The sequence below is a fragment of the Pongo pygmaeus genome, chromosome X (assembly GCF_028885625.2).
Source record: "Pongo pygmaeus isolate AG05252 chromosome X, NHGRI_mPonPyg2-v2.0_pri, whole genome shotgun sequence".
NCBI lineage: Eukaryota > Metazoa > Chordata > Mammalia > Primates > Hominidae > Pongo > Pongo pygmaeus.
Window position 1 is genome coordinate 74581788 of NC_072396.2, and position 24574 is coordinate 74606361.

Below are 24574 nucleotides of genomic sequence, written 5' to 3' on the forward strand. Positions count from 1 at the left end.
CAGCATGTATCAGAGGAATTAGTCTTGTCCTTAAGTGATGACAGTGGACTGTACGCTAATTATAGAGTTAAGCCATTGTACCTTCCAGCTGCCACGTAAGTACTAGATCAGTCTCGGAACCTCTGTTCATGTTTAAATAGCATTTGAAAAGAACATTAATGATCAGGAAAGCCCACAACTTTAAGTGGTTGGAGTTATTTGCACCCGTCCCAAAAGGACCACAACAGTTAAAGGAGAGAGTCATACAGATAAGTCCCTTCTGAAAAATACAACCCAAACTTTTTGCCAGACTTAACAAAATTGGCAGAGGCCTTACTACTTAATGTTTAGTTAAATTTGAAATGAACTGCATAATATGTGGCTATATCACCCTAAATGTGCCTGATCTTATTTGAAATGAGCTCCATAGTCTGAACCAATAGGTGATGCTGAGCTAGTCATGATGAGATTCCTCTTTCCCAAATATTTCATAGCAAGTTTCTCCTCTAGTGCTCTTAAAACCAAAATCAACTCCAGTAAGAAGCCATCTTTGGGATGGACATAGGTAGAACATGTGTCATGAAACCTGAGAGCCTGAAGTTGTAGAATGCTCAGTTGGACCCCACAATCTAGATATAAATTTACAAAGAAAAACTGAGAAATCTCCCCTTGTCCCCAACTTTTGAGCATCTCCCAACCTTTTGTGGGCTCTGATAGTTGTTCAGGTTATACAACCTTTGCCTGACATTCTGGAGTCTCATCCTATGCCTGTGCAGCTTATTAGTTATTCAGCCAAAGACTAAAGGGAGCCCTTGCAGATCTTGTTATTTTTCTGTGGAGAACCCTCTTCTCCAGTTGCGACTTGCAATTTCCAGCTGTCTTAACCTCCTCAGACTCCAATATGTCTCCACAGCTCAGGAAGACTGCTATTATAATTGGCTTGCCTTCAGCAGAAAGCCAGGGACAATTGTAGGGCTCACTTCATTTCCCTTTCCTTCTCACAAGGATCACACAGTCTTACACTACTAGTTGCTCAGTGTCTGAAAACAGTTGTTTCATTTGTTTTTTTCTAGTTTTCTGGTTATAGTAGGAGGACTAATCCAATAGCATTTATTCTATCATGCCCAGAAAGTCTTTTAATGTTAAGTTTTATGGTATTTCTGACATATGGAAACTTCATATGCATACATTTGTATTTATCAGTCTTTTCCTATATGATTCTTATCTTTGGTATTATAACTGTTCAAAAGATATTCCCTACCCCCAAGATAGCAAACCATATTTTCTTCTAATACATACAGTATTTTAAATATTTAAATGTTTATATACTTGTTAGAATAAAACCTTAAGTAGAAGGTAAATATTTAACTTTCTTTCCCAAATGACTAGCCAAAGTGCCCAAGTCCCATTTATGGAACAGTCTAACCTTTTCTACTAATTGAAATGCTACCTCCTTTTTTTTTTTTTTTTTTGAAACAAGGTCTTGCTCTGTTGCCCAGGCTGGAGTGCAGTAGTGTGATCATGGGTCATTGCAGCCTCCACCTCCTGGGCTCAAGCTATTCTCCCACCTCAGCCTCCCAAGTAGCTGGGACTACAGGCACACATCACCAAGCCCGGCTAATTTTTTTTTTTTTGAGAAAGAGTCTCGCTCTGTCACCCAGGCTGGAGTGCAGTGGCGCGATCTCGGCTCACTGCAAGCTCCACCTCCCAGTTTCATGCCATTCTCCTGCCTCAGCCTCCCGAGTAGCTGGGACTACAGGTGCCCGCCACCATGCCCAGCTAATTTTTTGTATTTTTAGTAGAGACGGGGTTTCACCATGTTAGCCAGGATGGTCTCTATCTCCTGACCTCGTGATCCGCCTGCCTCGGCCTCCCAAAGTGCTTACAGGCCTGAGCCACCGCGCCTGGCCTAATTTTTGTGTTTTTTGTAGAGATAGGGTTTCACCATGTTGCCCAGGCTGGTCTCGGACTCCTGGGCTCAAATGGTCCACCTGCCTCAGCCTCCTTAAGTGCTGGGATTACAGGCATAAGCCAATGCACCTGGCCACAATGCCACCTTTATAATATACTAAATTCTTATATATTCTTGAACCTATTTGAGAGCTTTCTATTCTGCTTCATTGATCTGTTTGTCTAGTCTGGTGCTGTTATCACCAGATATAATTGTTTTATCACAAAGGCTTTAACATTTTAAATTCCTTGACTGTGCTTGCCTAATTATCCTAAATAAACTCTAAGGTCATTTTTGTTAGATTCTACCTTGTCCTCGAATAAATAAACATGATTGAGACCTTATTTAATTTATAGATTAATTTGGAGAAACTGTATATCTTTATAATTCTCCATTTTTCCACCTGGGAGCTTATGTTTCTTCATTTATTCACATTTTCTTTTATGTCCCCCAATAATGGCTTCTAGTTTTCTTCATATAGTTTCTAGGCATGTTTTGTTTAATTTATTTAATTTTATAGTTTTTGTTGCTTTTGAATTTCTCATTGTCGAGTTTATTCCTAGGTAATTTAAAAGTTTTTATTTTGTTTATTTTTCATTGTCGATATTCAATATAAAATTTAAAAGCTTTGCTGCCATTGTGCTTGTGCTCTTTTTTGCCTAACTGGTTATTAAGTCTAAAGGTTTCAATTTGAAGAATATGAATAGATGATTCAGTATTGTTCATAGGTTAAATATAATGCTTAAAGTATTTCCATAATACTAGTTTCTAAGTCTTTGTTATGAGGGTACTACTCTGTAAGTTTGGCCACTCATAAATAATAAGGGTGTTTTTTTTTTCCATCAGTGATTGGGACCCAAGGTATAAGTATTTCTGACCAGGCTTGGTGGCTGACAACAGTAATCCCAGCACTTTGGGAGGTCGAGGCGGGTGGATCACTTGAGGCCAGGAGTTCAAGACCAGCCTGGCCAACATGGTGAAACCCCATCTCTACTAAAAATACAAAAATTAGCCGGGACTGGTGGCATGCACCTGGAGCTGAGATCGTGCCACTGTACCCCAGCCTGGGTGACAGAATGAGACTCTGTCTCCAAAAAAAAAAAAAAAGAAAAGAAAAAGAAAAAGAAAAAAGAAATATTTCCATATGAAAGTTAAGTCCTTCATGTCATTGAAGAGAAGAAAAACTTCCCCAATCCTGTTTGGGTCTCTTGCTGCCATCTTGTCTCTTTCTCTTTCCGTACAGACTTTTTTATTATGGTAAAATATACATAATATAAGAATTTGTCATTTTAACTATTTTTTTTTTTTTTTGAGATGGAGTCTCATTCTGTTTCCTAGGCTGGAGTGCAGTGGCGCGATCTTGGCTCACTGCAACCTCCGCTTCCTGGGTTCAAACGTTTCTCCTGCCTCAGCCTCCAGAGTAGCTGGGATTACAGGCGTGCACCACCACGCCCGGGTAATTTTTGTATTTTTAGTAGAGACGGGGTTTCACCATGTTGGCCAGGTTGGTCTCAAACTCCTGACCTCAGGTGATCCACCTCCCCTCAGCCTTCCAAAGTGCTGGGATTACAGGTATGAGCCATCGTGCCCAGCCATCATTTTAACTATTTTTAAGTGTACAAATCAGTGGCATTAAGTTCAATCACAGTGTAGTGCAACCATTACCACTGTGTATTTCCAGAACTTTTTTATTATTCCAAACAGAAACTATACCCCTTACATGGTAACCTCTATTCTAGTTTCTATCTCTATGAAATTGCCTATTCTAGGTATGTCATATAAGTAAATCGTACATTATATACAATATTCTTCCTTTTGTGTCTGGTTTGTTTTACTTACCATATTTTCAAGGTTCATCTATGTTGTAGCATGTATCAGAGTTTCATTCTTTTTTATGACAGCCAGACTTCTTTTATGAATATGTAACATCTCTCACAATTTTCTTTGTCTTCCAGTAATGCCTCGCTTAGCTTTAAGCTGGCTTCCACCCTGTCCAGTCTACCAAGTAAACAGGATCACATAATTGTCAGATATAGTGGGCACTTTTCGGTCCTTATCTTGACCTCACCCTAGTATTTGACATCATTGACCATTCTTTCCTCACAACTGTATTGTGATTGGCTTCTATGACAGTTTTTAGCTCTGGCTGGGGGAAGCCGAGGTGGGTAGATCACCTGAGGTCAGGAGTTCGAGACCAGCCTGGCCAACATGGTGAAACCCCGTCTTCACTAAAAATACAAAAAAATTCGCCAGGCGTGGTGGCACATGGCATGAGAATGCACTCAGCATTCTTGGGAGGCTGAGGCAGGAGAATCACTTGAACCTGGGAGGCAGACGTTGCAGTGAGCCAAGATCATGACACTGCACTTCAGCCTGGGTGACAGAGCAAGACTCCAAAAATAAAAAAGCACTTATTTTTCTCCCACCTCTTAAACTATTCCTTTTTAATCTCCTTTACTGAATGTTCTGCCCACTCCTGTAACTTCAGTTGTCACCTCTTTCCTGATGACTCTGTTGTAGACAAAGCCACTTACCAAACATTTCCTCTTGGATGTCTCAATGGAACTTAAAACATACCTCAAGCTGAATGTATTATTGTTTCCTCCTATCCTTCTTTATTCCAACTTTCTCCCTCTCTCCTTCTTTACTTGAATCACTCATTTACAATTTCCAATCTGGGTTTAATGAGGCATTAACATTACCCAGTAGCTACGTCTAGGAAACTCTTGTTTTTTATTCTTTACTTTGAATAAGTTCCAACATCCAGTATGTCACTAAAGTTCACATTATATTTTGCCTAGTCGCCTGGCGAATGTCCCAGCCTTTACATTTGTCTCCTTCTAACCTATCATCTACATTCCTGTCAGGTAGACCTTTTAAAAAACAAAAAAGCAAAACCTCTTATAAAAAGATCAAATAATCTAGAAATATATAAAATTAAAAGTTAAAGCCTCTGCCTGCCCTCCCACTCCTGTCTCCCATATTTTGATTTCCCCACAGGTAACAGCTTGGTCTATAGTCTTAGGAACTTTTTTCTATGCTTAGACAAAACGTGTTTACTTATTACGCTGCTCTCAGCACACTGCCCATAGGGTAGGCCTGTTCCGCAAGAGCAGTCAAAAAGAAAATTACGTGTAGGTTTTTCAAGTTTTTGTTTTATTCTGTAATTTGCTCTTTTTTGCTCATGAATGTATTCTGATCCTTTTTATTTTGAGATAATTATAGATTGAGGAAGTTGCAAGAAATAGTACAGAGTCCTATGGGCTTCTCACTCAGCTTCCTTCAATGGCGATATCTTACATAGCTGTAGTTCAATATCAAAACCAGGAAATTTATATTGGTACATTACTTTTAAATAAATTACAAAACTTAGTTATCACCATTTAAAAAATTTATTCATTTGTGCATAAGTGTGTGCAATTTCGTGCCATATATATGTTTCTGTAACCACCACCACAATCAAGACTTAGAACTGTTACCATAAAGGAACTCCCTGTTCTTTGTATCTGCACCCCCCACACACACGCGCCCATCACCACACCCACCACTGTTCCTGTTCCACTTATCTGTTCTCCATCTCTATAGTTTTGACATTTGAGCATGTTATATAAATGGAATAGTATAATATGTAACTATTTGAGATTGACTTTTTTCGCAAAGCATAATTCCCTTGAGGTCCATCTAAATTGTTGTATCAGTAGTTCATTTTTTAAATTGTTGAGTGTTCCATTGTGTGGTTGTACCAGCGTTTGTTCAAACATTTACTCATTGAAGGACATTCAGATTTTCACTATTTTGCCATTATGAGTAAAGCTGCTGTGAGCAATCATAGACAGGGTTTTGGATGAGTTTAATTTTTCATTTCTCTGGGATAAATGCCCAAGAATAGAATGGTATATGTTTAGTTTTACAAGACACCGCACTATTTCATTTTTTTTTTTTTTCCACATCAGATGTGGAAAAAAAATGTATTGGCGTTGTAATAAGGCTTGAGGGAGGCACATCTCACACATGAACGTGAAAACCCAATGTCATCACACGTCATCATAAGCTTATGAACTACAAAAAGATTGTGCCACACTTTTGGAATGTCTGTACCATTTTACATTTCCACCAGCAATGTATGTGATCCAGTTTCTCTGCAGCATTCACTATTACCACTTTTTAAAATTTTAGCTGTTCTTCTATTGTGATTTTACTTGGCATTTTTCTTTTTTTAAATTAAAGACATTTTCTTGCTCTCGGTCTTAAAATTATTTCCTCAAATACATTGTGTTTTTCTAATGGCTAATGATGTTGGGCATCTTTTCATGTGCCGTCTGTGTCTCCTCCTCCTCCCTTCTTCTTTCTCCTTCTTTCTCCCTTCTTCCTTCTTCTTTCTTCTTCTTCTTGTTATCTTTGCTCACTGCAACCTCCGCTTCCTGGGTTCAAGCAATTCTTGTGCCTCAGCCTCCTGAGTAGCAGGGATTACAGGCACGCAACACCATGCCTGGCTAATTTTTGTATTTTTAATAGAGACAGGGTTTCATGATGTTGACCAGGTTGGTCTCGAACTCCTGGCTTCAAGTGATCCTCCCACCTCAGCCTCCCAAAGCCATGGTGCCAAGCCCCATCTGTATATTTTCTTTGGTGAAGTGACTGTTCATTTCTTTGGCCCAGTTTTATTTTTTATTTTTATTGTTTGGAATTCAGTACAAATTTTATTAGACTACAAAAACATATCATAGTTATTTCAGATATATTTATATGAAGTCATAAAAGCTATGATTTTTGAAAAACAGCATAAGAAATTTTTTAAATTTGTTATATAAATAAATTAACTTTAGTGTCTTAAAGATTCAATGATACAGTTTTTAAATTTTTTAAATTGACAGCAATTGTACATATTCTCGAGGGTACATAATTATATTTCCATACATATAATTTATAGTTATCAGATCAGAGTAATTAGCACATCCACCATCTCAAATGTTTATCATATTTCTTTGTGTTGAGAATGTGCAATATCCTTCTAGCTATTTGAAACTATATATTGTATTATTATTAACTATAGTCATTCTACGGCGCTATAGAACACTAGAACTTATTTCTCCTATCTAGCTATAATTTTGTATCTTTTTTTTTTGTAGGGTACATGTGCACAATGTGCAGGTTTGTTACCTATGTATACATGTGCCATGTTGGTGTGCTGCACCCATTAACTCGTCATTTACATTAGATATTTCTCCTAATGCTATCCCTCCCCCAGCCCCCTACCCCATGACAGGCCCCAGTATGTGATATTCCCCACCTTGTGTCCAGGTGTTCTCATTGATCAATTCCCACCTATGAGTGAGGACATGCGGTGTTTGGTTTTCTGTCCTTGTGATAGTTTGCTCAGAATGATGGTTTCCAGCTTCATCCATGTCCCTATAAAGGACATGAACTCATCCTTTTTTATGGCTGCATAGTATTCCATGGTGTATATGTGCCACATTTTCTTAATCCAGTCTATCATTGATGGACAGTTGGGTTGGTTCCAAGTCTTTGTTATTGTGAATAGTGCCGCAATAAACATACGTGTGCATGTGTCTTTATAGCAGCATGATTTATAATCCTTTGAGTATATACCCTGTAATGGGATGGCTGGGCCAAATGGTATTTCTAGTTCTAGATCCTTGAGGAATCGCCACACTGTCTTCCACAACGATTGAACTGGTTTACATTGCCACCAACAGTGTAAAAGTGTTCCTATTTCTCCACATCCTCTCCAGCACCTGTTGTTTCCTGACTTCTTAACGATTGCCATTCTAACTGGTGTGAGATAGTATCTCATTGTGGTTTTGATTTGCATTTCTCTGATGGCCAGTGATGATGAGCGTTTTTTCATGTGTCTGTTGGCTGCATGAATGTCTTCTTTTGAAAGTGTCTGTTCATATCATTTGCCCACTTTTTGATGGGGTTGTTTGATTTTTTCTTTTAAATTTAAGTTTTTTGTAGATTCTAGATATTAGCTCTTTGTCAGATGGGTAGATTGCAAAGATTTTCTCCCATTCTGTAGGTTGCCTGTTCACTCTGATGGTAGTTTCTTTTGCTGTGCAGAAGCTCTTTAGTTTAATTAGATCCCATTTGTCAATTTTGGCTTTTGTTGCCATTGCTTTTGGTGTTTTAGTCATGAAGTCCTTGCCCATGCCTATGTCCTGAATGGTATTGCCTAGGTTTTCTTCTAGGGTTTTTATGGTTTTAGGTCTAACATTTAAGTCTTTAATCCATCTTGAATTAATTTTTGTATAAGGTGTAAGGAAGGGATCCAGTTTCAGCTTTCTCCATATGGCTAGCCAGTTTTCCCAGCACCATTTATTAAATAGGGAATCCTTTCCCCATTTCTTGTTTTTGTCAGGTTTGTCAAAGATCAAATGGTTGTAGATATGTGGTATTATTTCTCAGGCCTCTGTTCTGTTCCATTGGTCTGTATCTGTTTTGGTACCAGTACCATGCTGTTTTGGTTACTGTAGCCTTGTATTATAGTTTGAAGTCAGGTAGCGTGATGCCTCCAGCTTTGTTCTCTTGGCTTAGGATTGTCTTGGCAATGTGGGCTCTTTTTTGGTTCCATATGAACTTTAAAGTAGTTTTTTCCAATTCTGTGAAGAAAGTCATTGGTAGCTTGATGGGGATGGCATTGAATCTGTAAATTACCTTGGGCAGTATGGCCATTTTCATGATATTGATTCTTCCTATCCATGAGCATGGAATCTTCTTCCATTTGTTTGTGTCCTCTTTTATTTCATTGAGCAGTGGTTTGTAGTTCTCCTTGAAGAGGTCCTTCACATCGCTTGTAAATTGGATTCCTAGGTATTTTATTCGCTTTGTAGCAATTGTGAATGGGAGTTCACTCATGATTTGGCTCTGTGTTTGTCTGTTATTGGTGTATAAGAATGCTTGTGATTTTTGCACATTGATTTTTGTATCCTGAGACTTTGCTGAAGTTGCTTATCAGCTTAAGGAGATTTTGGGCTGAGACAATGGGGTTTTCTAGATATGCAATCATGTCATCTGCAAACAGGGACAATTTGACTTCGTCTTTTCCTAATTGAATATCCTTTATTTCTTTCTCTTGCCTGAGTGCCCTGTCTTTGGCCCAGTTTTAATTGTGTGGTTTTTTTTTTTGTTTTTTTTTTTCTGAGACAGAGTCTCACACTGTCACCCAGGCTGAGCGCGATCTCAGCTGACTGCAGACTCTGCCTCCCAGGTTCAAGCGATTCTCCTGCTTCGGCCTCCTGAGAATCTGGGATTATAGGCGTCTGCCCCAATGCCCGGCTAATTTTTTTGTATTTTTAGTAGAGATGGGATTTCACCATGTTGGCCAGGCTGGTTTCGAATGCCTGAACTCAAGTGATCTGCCTGCCTCAGCCTCCCAAAGTGTTGAGATTACAGGCCATGACCCACTGCGCCCAGCTTGTGTTTTCTTTTTGAGACGGAGTCTTGTTCTGTCGCCCAGGCTGGAGTACAGTGGCGCAATCTTGGCTCACTGTAACCTTCGCCTCCCAGGTTTGAGTGATTTTCCTGCCTCAGCCTCCCAAGTAGCCGGGATTACAGACGCCTGCTACTACGCCCGGCTAATTTTTGTATTTTTAGTAGAGACAGGGTTTTGCCATGTTGGCCAGACTGGTCTTGAACTTCTGACCTCAAGTGATCTGCCTTCCTCAGCCTCCCAAAGTGTTAGGACTACAGTCGTGAGCCACCTCGCTCGGCCTGTTTTCTTAATGAGTTTTGAGGGTTCTTTATATATTCTAGGTACAAGACCTTTATTACATATATGATTTGCAGAGATTTTCTCCCCAGTCTGTGCCTTACCTTTTCAGTCCCTTAATAGTATCTCTCAGGCTAGGCACAGTGGCTCACACCTGTAATCCCAGTGCTTTCAGAGGCCAAGGTGGGAAGACTGCTTGAACCCAGGAGTTCGAGACCAGCCTACTCAATATAGTGAGACCCCATCTCTACAAAAAATTTTTAAAATTTGTGTTTGGTGGTGCATGCCCGTAGTCCCAGCTACTTGAGAGGCTGAGATGGGAGGATTGCTTGAGCCCAGGAGGTCAAGGCTTTGGTCAAGGCTGAGCCAGGAGGTCAAGGCGAAGTCCTGGGATTACAGGTGTTTGAGTCCCCAGGCGTGGCCCATGTTTGTATCTCTCTCTCTCTCTTTTTTTTTTTTTTTTTTGAGACAAGGAGTCTCCGCTCTGTCGCCCAGGCTGGAACAGCTCACTGCCAGCTCCGCCTCCCGAGTTCATGCCATTCTCCTGCCTCAGCCTCCTGAGTAGCTGAGACTACAGTTGCCCGCCACCACGCCCGGCTAATTTTTTCTATTTTTAGTAGAGATGGGATCACCGTAGCCAGGATGGTCTCGATCTCCTGACCTTGTGACCTGCTCGCCTCAGCCTCCCAATGTGCTGGGATTACAGTCATGAGCCACTGCGCCCAGCCCAGTGTTTGTATCTCTTAAGAAGTCAGCAGGATGAGACGGGTGGGTTGCTTGAGGTCAGGAGTTTGAAACCAGCCTGGTCAACATGGTGTGAAACCCGTCTCTACTAAAAATACAAAAAAAAAAAAAAAAAAAAAAGAAAGGTGGGTGTGGTGGTGCACATTTGTAATCCTAGCTACTCAGGAGGCTGAGGCACGAGAATTGGTTGAACCTGGGAGGTAGAGGTTACAGTGAGTTGAGATCATGCCACTGCACTCCAACCTGAACGAGAGAGTGAGACTCATCTCAAAAAAAAAAAAAAAAAAAAGTCTTTCCCCAGCTCAGATCACAAAGGTTTTCTCTTACGTTTTTTCCTAAAATTTTACAGTTGTAGCCTTTTACGCTTAAGTCCATGATCCGTTTTTAATTACTTTTTGTGCACAGTTTGAAGTTGAGGTTGAAGTTCTTTTTTTGCCTATGGATGTCCAGTTTTTCATCATTTATTGAAAAAACTGTCCTTCCTCCATTGAATTGCCCTGTATGTACACCTTTATCAAAAATCAGTTGAGTGTGTTGGTTTATTTCTAGAAGTCTTACTATCAGGTAGAGTGATTCCTCTCACTCTTTTTCAAAACTGTTTTATATTCTAGTTCTTTTACCATTCCACTAAATTTAGAAGGGGCTTGTCTATATCTACAAAAACATCTTACTGGGATTTGGGTAAGAATTGTGTTAAAACCCATAGATCAATTTGGGGAGAACTGACATCTTTACTGATTCTCTTTTCATGTTAGTACATATAGATCTCTACATTCTTTTAAACTTATTTCTTAGCATGGATGTATGTATCATTATTTAACCATTCTCCTATTGATAGGCATTTAAAGTATTTCCATAATGCTGGCTTGCAGACAGTTGTTCACTATTTTTTTTTTTTTTTTTTTTTGAGACAGAGTCTCTGTCACCCAGGTTGGAGTGCAGTGGCATGATCTCAGCTCACTATAACCTCTGCCTCCCGGATTGAAGCGATTCTTGTGCCTCAGCCTCCCAAGTAACTGGGATTACAGGTGTGCGTCACCATGCCAGGCCAATTTTTGTATTTTTAGTAGAGATGGGGTTTCCCCATGTTTCCCAGGCTGGTCCCGAACTCCTGACCTCAGGTGACCCACCTGCGTCAGGCTCCCAAAGTGCTAGGATTACAGGTGTGAGCCACTGTGCCCGGCCTAGTTGTTCACTATTTTATATCTTATTGATGTGTGCTTGTGCAAAATTTCTGTAGGAAATCTTGATATTTTGAAATTGTGTTCCAAAAGGCTATACCTGTTTATAGTCAAAATAACAGTGAAGGAAAATATCTGTTTCCCTACAACCTCTTTAACGCTGGGAATAATCAATACTTTAAAAATTATTCCTGTAAAATTAAAGTCTATAACTTAAAATTTTATAAAAATTACATACATGTTCATTGAAGAAATGAAACAGCATAGAATTGTATAAGGTGAAAAGGAAAAATCTTGTTCTTCCCTTCCTACCATCCCATTAGCCAGTATTAGATTTGGTGTGAAGTATTATAAATTTTACTATATAGGAAAAGGTGTTTTGAGGTGTTTATTTTTCTAGTTGTAGAGATAATGAGGATATATTTTTAGCCAAAGCTATCTGTTCATTTATATATTTTTAAGTTACTAAATGGAATGGTGTTTCATTTTTGAGAAAAAAAACATTTTCAGGGTCTTTGGGCTTTTCATCAAATAGGCCCTTGACCAGTGAGATTTATTACCCCAGTTCCCTCTGGATGGTTTCTGCCTTCTTGAATTTCTAGTTTAGATTCTGAGTGAGATTATGTTACTCTGGTTTGAGAGACTGAACCTCTTAATCTTGGAAACTAAACATCCTAATTTACATTTGATCTTCATTCTACATAAGGTAAGGAGCCTAGCTATATTGTGAAAGATTAGATTCACTTCTCTTTAATTTTCACTTGTTTTGGATCTAGTTTGAAGATAAACATCTAAGAATTGCAAAGTCAGAGCTCATCTCTTTGGGATCTGGACTATGTGTAGTTGCATTTAGTAATTCTAATTTCTTTAGGAATTTAGTATGCAGATTCTTCTTTTTATATCTGGCACTGATCTTTTTTTTTTTTTTAACTTTCTACTTCTACTGAGCTTTTATTTTTTAATTTTAATGGTTCACATTGGAACAAATGCATATCCTCACGCCATCCACTGTCAAGATAATAATTTATGCTGTTTTGACAGAGTACTCATTTTCTTAGGGAGGAATTATTTTTAGTATTTGTGGAAGAGTTCTCAAGGGAAACGTGAGCCTAGGAGTGATCACAAATCCCCTCTTCTCGTTGGTGCCCGGGGTGCTTACCAACTTGACTGGTGTTTTTCTCTGAATCTTTTCAGAAACTTAGCAGCAATAGGCTGGGCGTGGTGGCTCACGCCTGTAATCCCAGCACTTTGGGAGGCCGAGGCAGGTAGATCACTTGACCTCAGGAGTTCAAGACCAGCCTGGCCAACATGGTGAAACTCTGTCTCTGCTAAAAAATTAGATGGGTGTGGTGGTGCACACCTGTAATTCCAGCTACTTGGGGAGGCTGAGGCAGGAGAAGTACTTGAACCTGGGAGACGGAGTTTGCAATGAGCAGAGATCACGCCACTGTACTCCAGCCTGGGTGACAGAGCGAGACACTGTATCAAAAAAAAATATATATATAGCAATAATGCTTGCTTTCCCCCCTTACTGGAACCATGAAGCTTGTGACTTGCGTTTCTTCTCACATCACCATACAGAAGGAAATTAACTTAGAAACCAGAAAAGGAATTTTCTTGGTGGAATATCAACTTTCCAAAGCTGTCATTGGCATTCTCTCTATTTAAGGACATTTGAATTTGAGTTGTATGTGATTCTGTAGACCCTACCGCTCCTTATTTGGTATGAGGCAAAGTATAAATAAATAACGTTTCTCCAACGTGACATGTAGAGTTGCTTCAGCCATGATTTAACAAAAAGAGAGAGAAAAAGCAAAATATACTCAGAAAAAACATTCTTTTTCATGAGTGGGTAGCTTATTCTTACAGTGACGAGTCACAGATTATCTTTCATTCATTTTGGTGTCATTCTAGAAATTCTTTATAACTGAATTCTGGTTTTCTTTGTAGTAACCCTTCAGGGACTGGGAATTGGAGTTCAGTTCTGTTTAATCTTCTTCCTAGCCCCCCTACAGGAGCTTTAGCAACTTTACTATTCCTGTAGAGGCTCTATTGTCTTTGTCTCTTTACTTGGATTCCTCATTTCTTCCTAAGCTACAAAACCTATAGCTGATCATCCTACTTTTAGTAAGCTCCTGATTGCTCCAGAATGTAGAACGATATTTTTAGATTTATGGAGATGGTTATGGATCTCTTTGGTTCTAAGGGATTCATAGCTCTCTCTCTCATAAGAACTCCTGGTATAGGTAGGGATAAGAAGACATCACAGTGGATATTTTTATCCACTATGTTAACAGTGGTTTGCCAGTTCCACCAGCATGTTTCATTAGAAAGACTTAAATGCTCCTTTGCATATAATAGTGTAATAGAGTCTAATAGCTGAAGCTCTTGTAACTGTTGAGAACATGGACTGTGTAAAACTGACACAAACAGCTAATATCAAACACATAAGTGTATCAGCTATGCAAGTAAGTGTGGGTTTTTTTTTAATATTCTAGAGGTATTAGTGGATATTTCTTTTCTTTTCTTTTTCCTTTTCTTTCTTTTTTCTTTTTTTTTTTTTGAGACAGAGTTTTGCTCTTGTTGCCCAGGCTGGAGTACAATGGTGTGATCTCGGCTCACCACAACCTCTGCCTCCCGGGTTCAAGTGATTCTCCTGCCACAGCCTCCCGAGTAGCTGGGACTACAGGCATGCACCACCACGCCTGGCTAATTTTGTATTTTTATTTATTTTTTTGTTTTGTTTTGAGAGCTTTTTTTGCCCAGGCTGGAGTGCAATGGCGCGATCTCGGCTCACCGCAACCTCTGCCTCCCGGGTTCAAGCAATTCTCCTGCCTCAGCCTCCCGAGTAGCTGGGATTACAGGCATGTGCCACCACGCCTAGCTAATTTTGTATTTTTAGTAGAGACGGGGTTTCTCCATGTTGGTCAGGCTGGTCTCAAACTCCTGACCTCAGGTGATCGCCTGCCTCGGCCTCCCAAAGTGCTGGGATTACAGGCATGAGCCACTGCGCCCAGCCATTAGTGGATATTTCTTAGAGTGATGTGTTGCAAAGAAAATGGGTAAGAGGTCCCATTTTCAAAATGGATTAAAGTAAGAAACTTCACGAATGTATAAAACTAATTTTTCCTTGTATTATAAAGTGAGGGAATTGAGATATTGAGCGGTTGGTTCATGTTTAAGTTTCGAAACTAAAGTAGAATAAAGGCTGAATTCCTAATTTATAGGCTGGGGTTTTAGCCATGAGGCAGGTCCCTATAGGTAGAAGAGCCTATACTGTAATGAACTACCATTGTACAGGCTTGGTGAAGGAGGCCTGTAACCTGTATGCAGCCTATTTTCTCCAGCAACATTTCTGTTTTCTTTTTTTGTTTTTTTGAGATGGAGTCTTGCTCTGTCACTCAGGCTGGAGTGCAGTGGAGTGATCATGGCTCACTGCAGCCTCAACCTCCTGGGCTCAACCGATCCTCTCACCTCAGCCTCCTGAGTAGCTGGGACTACAGGTGCACACCACAACGCCCAGCTAATTTTTGTGTTATTTGTATAGACAGAGTTTCGCCATATTGCCCAGGCTGGTCTTGAACTCCTGAGCTCAAGTGATCATCCTGCCCAGCCTCCCAAAGTGCTGGGATTACAGGCGTGAGCCACCACACCCAACTCTAAATATCTTGACAATTGACTTTTCTTTTTTGTTTGTGTTTGGCACAGGCAGTTTCTGTGAGGATACAACTTTATTTTACATATTTTAAAGAATAAATGACCTATACTTGTAAGAGGTTTTACCTGGAAGAGACTTTTTTTTTTGAGACAGAGTCTTGCTCTGTCGCCCAGGCTGGAGTGCAGTGGCGTGATCTTGCCTCACTGCAACCTCTGCCTCCGGGGTTCAGGTGATTCTCATGCCTCAGCCACCTGAGTAGCTGGGATTACAGGCATGCACCACCACGCCAAGCTAATTTTTACATTATTAGTAGAGACGGGGTTTTGCCATGCTGGCCAGGCTGGTCTCGAACTTCTGGCCTCAAGTGATCTCCCCACCTCGGCCTCCCAAAGTGCTGAGATTACAGGCTTGAGCCACTGCGCCTGGCCTGTGGTATGTTTTTTATCCTTTATATCCTGATAAAACAGTAGGTTCAATTTAGGTATCACCTCTTGTGAAGGCTTTCTTAATTCCTCTTCCCCTCTTACCTCCCAGAATCAGCCACTTCCTTCTTTGTGCCACTGTTTTTCCATTGCATTGTATTGCCCTATTTGTTTATAGTCTGTCTCACTGTACTAGACTATAAACTTCTTGAGGATATGACCTATATCTCACTCATTTCTATCATCTCCAGTGCCTGGCACACAAAAAGTATTAAGAAAATGTCTTATGAATAAGTGAATGATCAGGATATTAAAAGAACATTTTAAGTATTTAAGTCAGGGATTGAAAACTCAAATGCCTTCAGGGTCGAGGCAGAAGATAAGCAGACCTGGGAGGGACTATGATAACCTGGAGAACATATACTTTATCTAAAAGGAACAGCTGCTACTCAGCCCCAGCCCATTGGTGCCTTGTGGGAATGCTGAGCTTGTCTTGGCCACATCTTTAAATTTTCTAAAAGAAGCCAGACAATTTAGGTTTTTATGTGAAATCTCCCAGCTGTTAAATGTTATCAACTAAGTTTTTTTCAAAAAAGCCTTCTATTGAAATATAACTTAGATACAGAAAAGTGTTTTATGTATTATGGGTGTATAGCTCAATCCATTTTTACAAACTGAACTAATTTTTTATGTGAGCCAAACAAAACTACAAGCCACCAGTTTGCAACTTATAAGTAAGGCCATATGGGGACCCATATAGTTAAGAATCATCTTATAGGTAAAAATGTCTTAAGGAGACACATCAGCCAAATGCAATGTATGGACCTTTTTTGAGTTATGATTCAAAGAAATAAATATAAAAGAGTGTTTATAAAGTAATTTGGGAAATTTGAATCTTGGCCAGCTATTTGATAATATTAAAGGATTATTGTTCATTATTTTAGATGTGATATAGTTGGTTTGTTTTTAGAGCAGCTTTAGTTCATGGCAAAATTGAACAGAAGTTACAGAGAGTTCCCATATGCTCCCTGCCCTCACATACATACAGCCTCCCCAGTTATCAACATCTTGCACCAGTCTGGGCGTTGTGGCTCACGCCTGTAATCCCAGCGCTTTGGGAAGCCAAGGTAAGAGGATCTCTTTAGGCCAGGAGTTCAAGACCAGCCTGTGCAACATAGTGAGACCCCCCGATCTCTACAAACAAAGAAAAATGGGCATGGTGGCGCATGCCTGCACCCAGGAGTTCAGAGCCGCAGTGAGCCATGATCATGTCACTGCATTCCAGCCGGGGTGACGGAGCGAAACTCTGTCTCAAAATAAAAACAACAGCCTGCACCAGGGTGTTATATTAATTGTGTTAGCTGGTGAACCTACATTGACATATCATTATCACCCCAAGTCCATGGTTCATTCTTGGTGGTGGTATACATTGTATGGGTTTTGAAAAATGTATAATGACATGTATCCACCATTATATTATCAGACATAATTGTTTATTAAAAGCATCCTTAGGCTGGGCACAGTGGCTCATGCCTGTAATCCCAGCACTTTGGGAGGCTGAGGGGGGCGGATCACTTAAGGCCAGGAGTTCAAGAGCAGCCTGGCCAACATGGTGAAACCTAGCAACACATACTGAACAATTTTTAGAGGAAAATTGTTATGATGCTGGAATTTGCTTCAAAACAATTTGAGAAGAGTCTGAAAATTGAAGTAAATGAAACAAGATTGACTGTTAATCATTGAAGCTGGCTAGTGAGTACATGGGAGTTCATTATGTTAGTGTTATATTGCATATGTTTGAAATTTTCTGCCTCTGAAAGTAGAACAAGAGTCCAAGTTAAAGCTGAGGCATGATTTTTCTAGGTCTAGGATAATGGGACACACTGCTGATGACAGAATGTAAAATTCTGGAACAAGTCTGCAAAGATAATGGCACTTTCTTATTTTATTTATAGGACCTGAGAGTCAGTATACTAAGACTGCCCAGGAGATTGTGAACGTCTGTTACCAGACATTGACTGAGGTAGGTGGTAAACATGGAGGTCCTAAGCCTGGGCAACATAAGGAGACCCCATAAGGAGACCCCATCTCTACAAAAAAAAGATTTAAAAATTAGTGGGGTCTGGTGGTACACACGCATGTGGTCCCAGCTACTCGTCTGAGGTAGGAGAATCATTTGAGCCTGGGAGGTCAAGGCTGCAGTGAGTCATGACCATATCTCTGCATTCCAGCCTGGGCAACAGCAAGACCCTGTCACAAAAAATAAAAGAGGTCCCCTTGAGATCTAGCTTTTTGAAATCCTGTTCCCTTGAATAAGGAGCTTTCCCTGATTATCCTATTTTAAAATGTAGTATTCCCCACCCCCCCAACTCCACATCCCCTATTTCCTTCCCTGCTTAATTTATTTTGATTATTATCTGTGTCCTGCCACTAGAATATAAGCTCCATGAAGATAGACATTTTTGTCTTTTGTTTACTTTTGTATCCCCAGTACTTAAAATACATGTTGAATGAATTTATTTTCTTTGTTTCTCAGTATGATGAACATTTGACTCAACTTGAGAAGGATATTTGTACAGCTAAAGAAGCAGCTTTGGAGGAAGCAGAATTAGAAAGCCTGGACCCAATGACCCCAGGGCCCTACACGCCTCAGGTGAGTCTGAGGACTAAGTACTTCCTCGTATAGTTTTCTTATTGGTTTGGGAAATTGGGAGCATGTTAACAAATCTGTTTACTGAGATACCATTCTTCTCTGTCCTTCCTCTTCATATGCCTTTCGTGTGCTTTCTTGTCTTCTCAAAGGCCAAGGTGAGTGAGGGCCATGGGTCTTGGTGGCCTTGAATCCAGAAGAGGCAGCTATGGGATGAATGAATGGGGTGGGGCCTTAGTTGTTTAGGCAGTGTTTGGGAATACCAGATCCCTGACCCAGCCATCCTCTGGGTCTCGGGAATTTTCTTGTCCATGAATTTTGGGACTCTAGAACATCCCTGGAGTGTAGACTTCTCAGTTACAGACATGGGCCATATTGTTCCTGTGCCTTACAGACACTTGATTACTCATTCCCTCAGAGATACCTCAGTGTAGCTCAGAAGTCACCCATTTTCCTGGATTGACTCCTAGTAAATGAAGAAAGGTAGTATTAATAATATTCTTAAATGTTCATGTCAAAAGAGTGAGAGAGCAGAATAAATAAGAAATTTTTAGTATTCCTGGTCTAACTGAACCCTTGAAATACACTAAGAGTATATTTCCTCCATACTGTACTCTTAGAGAGTTGCATATTTGAAGAATAGGACTTAACAGAATATCACTGGTGCTTGATTTCTGTATTGGAGGCACTATGGTAGGGTGGAAAGTACATAAGAGTTGACATAAAGCAGGCCTGGGTTTGAGTCTCAGTTCTCCTGCTGTCTAGCTTTGTAATCTTGGAAAGTTAACATCTCTCACTTAGTTTCCTTTTCTCTGAAATCTTTTCAAGATTGTTGTAAACATTAAATGAATTAATTTAATTTGCCCGACACATCTTTATCTGTTCTCTGAGACCCTTTCAAATTTAATCAGATATTTTAATGCAGAACTCTGCCAATTCCCACAGGAAAATTTTTTTTCATTCTATCCAGGTTTCCCTCTGAACTGATAATGCAACCTATGTGACCTCTGTTGGATTATTGCTGTCTCTATATCTCGTTCATGCACTATCCCTATCTATCTTTTACTCTCTCTTTCATCTCACAACCTAGGTTACTGAGGGGCCAGGTATAAAAGAACCCTCAGATACTTCTTCAAGGTCCAGAACAAGGAAAGGCTCTTGGAGCGTGTGGGCAGATTGGGTCAAGGGGGCTTGGGTGAGTGATGTTGCCCAGGAAGGCCCTATTTGCTAATAGGCCCACAGCTTCCACAAGGTACTTTCTGGTAAGTTAAAGCCTGGGTATTAGCCATCATTCCCCAGGAGAGTCTAGCCATTGAATGGTACATGGTTTGCTCATTTCTAGGACAGCCTAAGCCTAGTCCTTTGGTGAGTCAAAGCCTTGGACCCCAAAGTCACCTTCCTTTCTTCACTACGTCTCCCAGACTACCTCAAATGGCTAAGTAAAACCTGTCAGCTATTTCTCTCGAGCATTAGCTGTCATTTGGTGCAGTTAGAGGGTTTCCTATGAAGAGTAGGATTAGATAGTACTGCTTCATTATTCCAGTTCACCTTTTCATCATTCCCTTCACTCACAGTTTAAGATAGTAACCAACTCATTATCTCTTAACCTGAGGAAGGTGTACATGAGTGACTGTCCTTACTTTATTTTCATTACTACTCTCAAACTCAAATGTTATTAGAGTGTGTTTGCAAAAGTGTAACCTGCCTTAATACAATTTTGGTTGTAAGAAGCATGATAGTAATCATACCTTTCAACTTCTAAATGGTGGTGGTCAATAATGTATTTTCTTTTTTTTTTTTTTTTTTGAGACGGAGTTTTGCTCTTGTCACCCAGGCCGGAGTGCAATGGCGCAATCTCGGCTCACCACAACCTTCGCCTCTCGGGTTCAAGTGATTCTCCTGCCTCAGCCTCCCAAGTAGCTGGTTTTACAGGCATGGGCCACTACGCCTGGCTAATTTTGTATTTTTAGTAGAGACAGGGTTTCTCCATGTTGGTCAGGCTGGTCTCGAACTCCTGACCTCAGGCCCGCCTCGGCCTCCCAAAGTGCTGGGATTACAGGCGTGAGCCACCGCGCCCAGCCCAATAATGTATTTTCACTCAACTATTTCCACCTAACTTGGATTGCATCATCTGTTCAGCTTAACACCTTATCTAAAACTGTTGACTTTGCAGTTTTCTGCACTGTGCTGTAGGGTTTTGCAGAAATTTCATCCCCTTATTTTTCCTTTCTTTTGTTCCACACTGGTTTTACCTGCTCTGTAATGCTTTGAATTTTGTTTTGCCTCTGTTTCTCCAAGACCCTCTTCTGAATCAGTTTTGTTTCCTTTTTTAAAAAACACAATGTAACTCATATCTGTTTTATCTGTTGATAAAAGTAACATGTTCGTTAGAGAAAACTGGAAAATAAAAACAAGAAATAAGTTACCTGTAATCACTTCCACCACTCAGAAGTAACGTCAGCCAGTGTGAATATTTTTATTTCTTTCATATCTGTAGCGTATGTATTTGTGTTTATAGACACACTTTTAAAATGAAATTGATCAATATGGTTTTGTGTCTTACTCTTTTCACTTTACATTATTTTGTGAGCACTTTATCTAGTCCTTCTTGCCCTCCTGTCACTGAATAGTCCATTTGCTGAATCCCTGTTCTTTTCAGGGCAGAAAACAGGGAAGGGATCTATAATTTATTGAGTACCAGGCATGGGTAAGGAACTTACACATCTCTTAATTCTCACAACAACCCTGTGAGGTAGACATTATCATCCATGTTTTATAGTTGAGTTAATCAAGGCTTAGAGATGTTAAGTAATTTGTTACTCACTAGCAAGTGTTGGAGCCAGGACTCAAACCCAGGACATTTTACTCTAAGGCCTATGATTTTTCACCATGCCATTTTGCTTCGTAGCATCCTCTGATGGGCTCATAAACTATCAAAGCATTCTATGCTCTTGTTGGAATTGAAATTCCTTTATCCCATTTCCTCTTAGATGTCTCCAAATCAAGCAATCAAAATAGCACTGATATGAAGCCTTGGGCCTAAAAAACCAAAAGACAAGGCTTAGAAGAAAACTAGGTTATTGACCAAAAAGGCTGTTAGGACATAAAATTGTCCCATAGCTTTGGTGCATTTCTGCTTCAGGCTTCTGATTACATGCATCAGGCACCTGTCTATTAGAATAGGCAACATTTGTAAGAGTCCCAAAAACTTGTCTGTAAAGCTGTGTCAAACTATGTTTCTCTTTAACTGAATTGCTCTGCATGATCTTTTTCTGCAGTAAATGCCTTAAAGGGGAGTTATCTGTATTTATTTTCCCTTTCCTAGATAGAAGCTAAGTTGTATGTTTTGTGCCACAGCCTCCTGATTTGTATGATACCAACACATCCCTCAGTATGTCTCGAGATGCCTCTGTATTTCAAGATGAGAGCAATATGTCTGTCTTGGATATTCCCACTGCCACTCCAGAAAAGCAGGTAACACAGGTAGGATGTTCTTTTTCTCTTTATAAGATTGGTATTGTGCCTGCAAGTGGGGCTAGCGGAATGGTGATGGTGATGGTGATGGTGATATGTGACATATGTCAAGAATGACTGGGCCCTTTGGCCCTGGGAATGAAAGCTTAGAAATGGGATTTCAAGTTGGGATGGCAGCAGGTCGTGTGACTGGTGTTACATTCTGTCTGTCCCCATGGGCAGAGTCAGGCACAGCAGAACTTCAGGGAAGACACAAGTATGAAAAAAGGGTGTGAAGCATCAGAGTAGCCTGATGGGTGACTAGAGCGACCAACTGCACTCAGACAGTTCAAAATAATTGGCCTACTGTATGTGTATTATAATTTAAATTAAAATTATTTATAAAATTAAATTTTAAAAATTGGCCTTTTCTAGAGGTATCAGAAGATATAGTTTGAAGCCAGAAATTCTACAGGTATTCTCAGTCAGGGTTCCACTGGAAAGTGTAAAACCCAGGAGGGTTTTTCTATCCCAAAGAGTTCAACACAAGCTATAAGGAAAGTTTGGGTTAGAAAGGAAGAGTCTCTTTGTAATGATATAGTAAGAGTAGACTAAGAGCCTTTCCTGTTCTTTGGGTTTTTTACTCTGGCTGTGATTTCCAAAGAATGGGGGAAAATGCGCATGCCTTGAGATGTCTAAACAGCCCCCACTAGCAGTGGGATTGGCTGGGATATCAGGGAGGAGCATCCACCCTGGGTGAGAGCCCTTGGTTAACTCCTCCTACAGGCACGTCCCTCAATGATGTGCTATTTGTGTTCCTTACTCAGATGCGCCAGGGCCGAGGTAGGCTGGGCGAGGAAGACTCTGATGTAGATATTGAAGGGTATGATGATGAGGAGGATGGGAAACCTAAGACTCCAGCCCCAGTGAGTATGCTTACAGAAAGCTTATGGTTACGTTATACCCTTATATGATAGGAGCCCCATCAGTACAGGGCAGGCCAAATCCTAAGATGATATCAGGGGGTCTCCTTAGTGAGCCCCAATCTGACTTTAATCCTTGGGACCAACTAAACAATCTATCCACCAAAAATAATTACTTAACTTCTTGTGAGGCAGCAAGTGGAGGGATGGGCGGCGCGGGGAGGGGGTAGTGCCTGGTGGTGGCTTCTGGTCTCTTACATGGTCAGTTGATAGGACTTTGACCCCCAACTGGTCTCATTCAGGAAGGTGAAGATGGAGATGGTGATCTTGCAGATGAAGAGGAAGGAACTGTACAACAGCCTCAAGCCAGTGTCCTGTATGAGGATTTGCTTATGTCTGAAGGAGAAGATGATGAGGAAGATGCTGGGAGTGATGAAGAAGGAGACAATCCTTTCTCTGGTAGGCCTCGACCATTGCTTCTATTCCTTTTATAACTCACTATAGCATCCTCAGGACTGGACTGGATAGGCGCTCTTGGCCACATATGCTTTTATTGGAAGCCGCCTCTTTTATTGAATTCCTATTAATAGACCTGAGAGTACTGAGCACTCAGGCGTAGGGTGATCATATTCATTAGCAGGAGGTACAAAAGACAACAGTGGAAAAGACAGTGCCTAAGTAACAGCTTTGATCTGGATACTTGTTAAAGGCTGGGCACAGTGGCTCATGCCTGTAATCCCAGCACTTTGGGAGGCCAAGGTAGGAGGAACACTTGAGACCAGGAGTTTGAGACCAGCCTAGGCAACATAGCGAGACCCTGTCTCTACAAAAAGTAAATAAATAAAAATTAGCTGGGTGTGGTGCTGAGTGCCTGTAGTTCCAGTTAGGAGGCTGAGGCAGGAGGATCGCTTGAGCCCAGGACTTCAAGGCTGCAGTGAGCCATGATCATACCATTGCACTACAGCCTAGGCAACATAGTGAGACTGTCTCCAAAGAAAAAGAAAAAAAGATGAGAACAGAATGATCAAGTGTTATATGTGGCAACAGGGAAGGAAAATTAAGAAAAATCCTGTTTGGGGATATTTTGTGGATTAATGGCAATGGCTGAGGAAAAGTATGGGAGTAGATGGTAGAAAAAATACAGATAGGTTGGCATGAGATGGAAAAGAAAATTGTTATTTAGATTCAGATTCTAAACTACAAACCTTGCTGCTGTTGACCCTAGGCGGTTATAAGAGGCATTTGAGGAGAGGAGTATAGGAGTGTAGATGTGTGAGAGTTACTAGTTTGGGAAGATCAAGCCAAAGATCAAGTTAAATCTGTCAAGCTTAACTCTTGATGAACCAGAATCTGTCTCTTTTTACAGCTATCCAGCTGAGTGAAAGTGGAAGTGACTCTGATGTAGGATCTGGTGGAATAAGACCCAAACAACCCCGCATGCTTCAGGAGAACACAAGGATGGACATGGAAAATGAAGAAAGCATGATGTCCTATGAGGGAGACGGTGGGGAGGCTTCCCATGGTTTGGAGGATAGCAACATCAGGTAATCGGCAGCAACATGCTACAGGGCTGTGGCATCAGTGCCCAGCTATGATGTTGAGGGGCCCAGCATCAGATTACTTTTCATCCATCAAACATTTCCTGGGCACCTACTAGGGCCAGGCACTGTGCTAGGCCCTGGGGATACACAGAGGAACAAAACATATCCTGCCCTTGAGGAGCTCACAGCCTAGTGGAAGAGACTGACACAAACAAATCATTACAAATACAATGTGATAAGTGCTATAGCATAAGTAAGACAAAGTGCCAAGGCACCACTGAGAAGGGAGTGTCTCAGTCTGCTTGGAGTTATCAGGGAAAGTTTCACAGACAAGGGAACATTT

The 24574-nt window shown here is 40.6% G+C and overlaps 1 protein-coding gene and 1 pseudogene across 10 annotated transcripts in view; one reads left to right on the forward strand and one right to left on the reverse strand.

Moving 5' to 3' along the window:
• TAF1 (TATA-box binding protein associated factor 1) overlaps positions 1-24574 on the forward strand; it is a 106575-nt gene that overhangs the window by 67335 nt on the left and 14666 nt on the right. For 5 of the 10 annotated variants that reach the window (XM_063660550.1, XM_063660551.1, XM_063660548.1 and 2 more), the window contains exons 33-38: positions 17620-17687; positions 18201-18317; positions 21672-21797; positions 22595-22693; positions 22993-23149; positions 24057-24234. In XM_063660550.1, coding sequence (XP_063516620.1) covers positions 17620-17687; positions 18201-18317; positions 21672-21797; positions 22595-22693; positions 22993-23149; positions 24057-24234 — 745 coding nt within the window. Of the gene's footprint in view, positions 1-17619; positions 17688-18200; positions 18318-21671; positions 21798-22594; positions 22694-22992; positions 23150-24056; positions 24235-24574 lie in introns of those variants that run through there. The other 5 variants (XM_063660552.1, XM_063660549.1, XM_054470804.2 and 2 more) reach the window with 2 other exon arrangements.
• Positions 5878-6001, reverse strand: LOC129025585 (small nucleolar RNA U13; annotated as a pseudogene).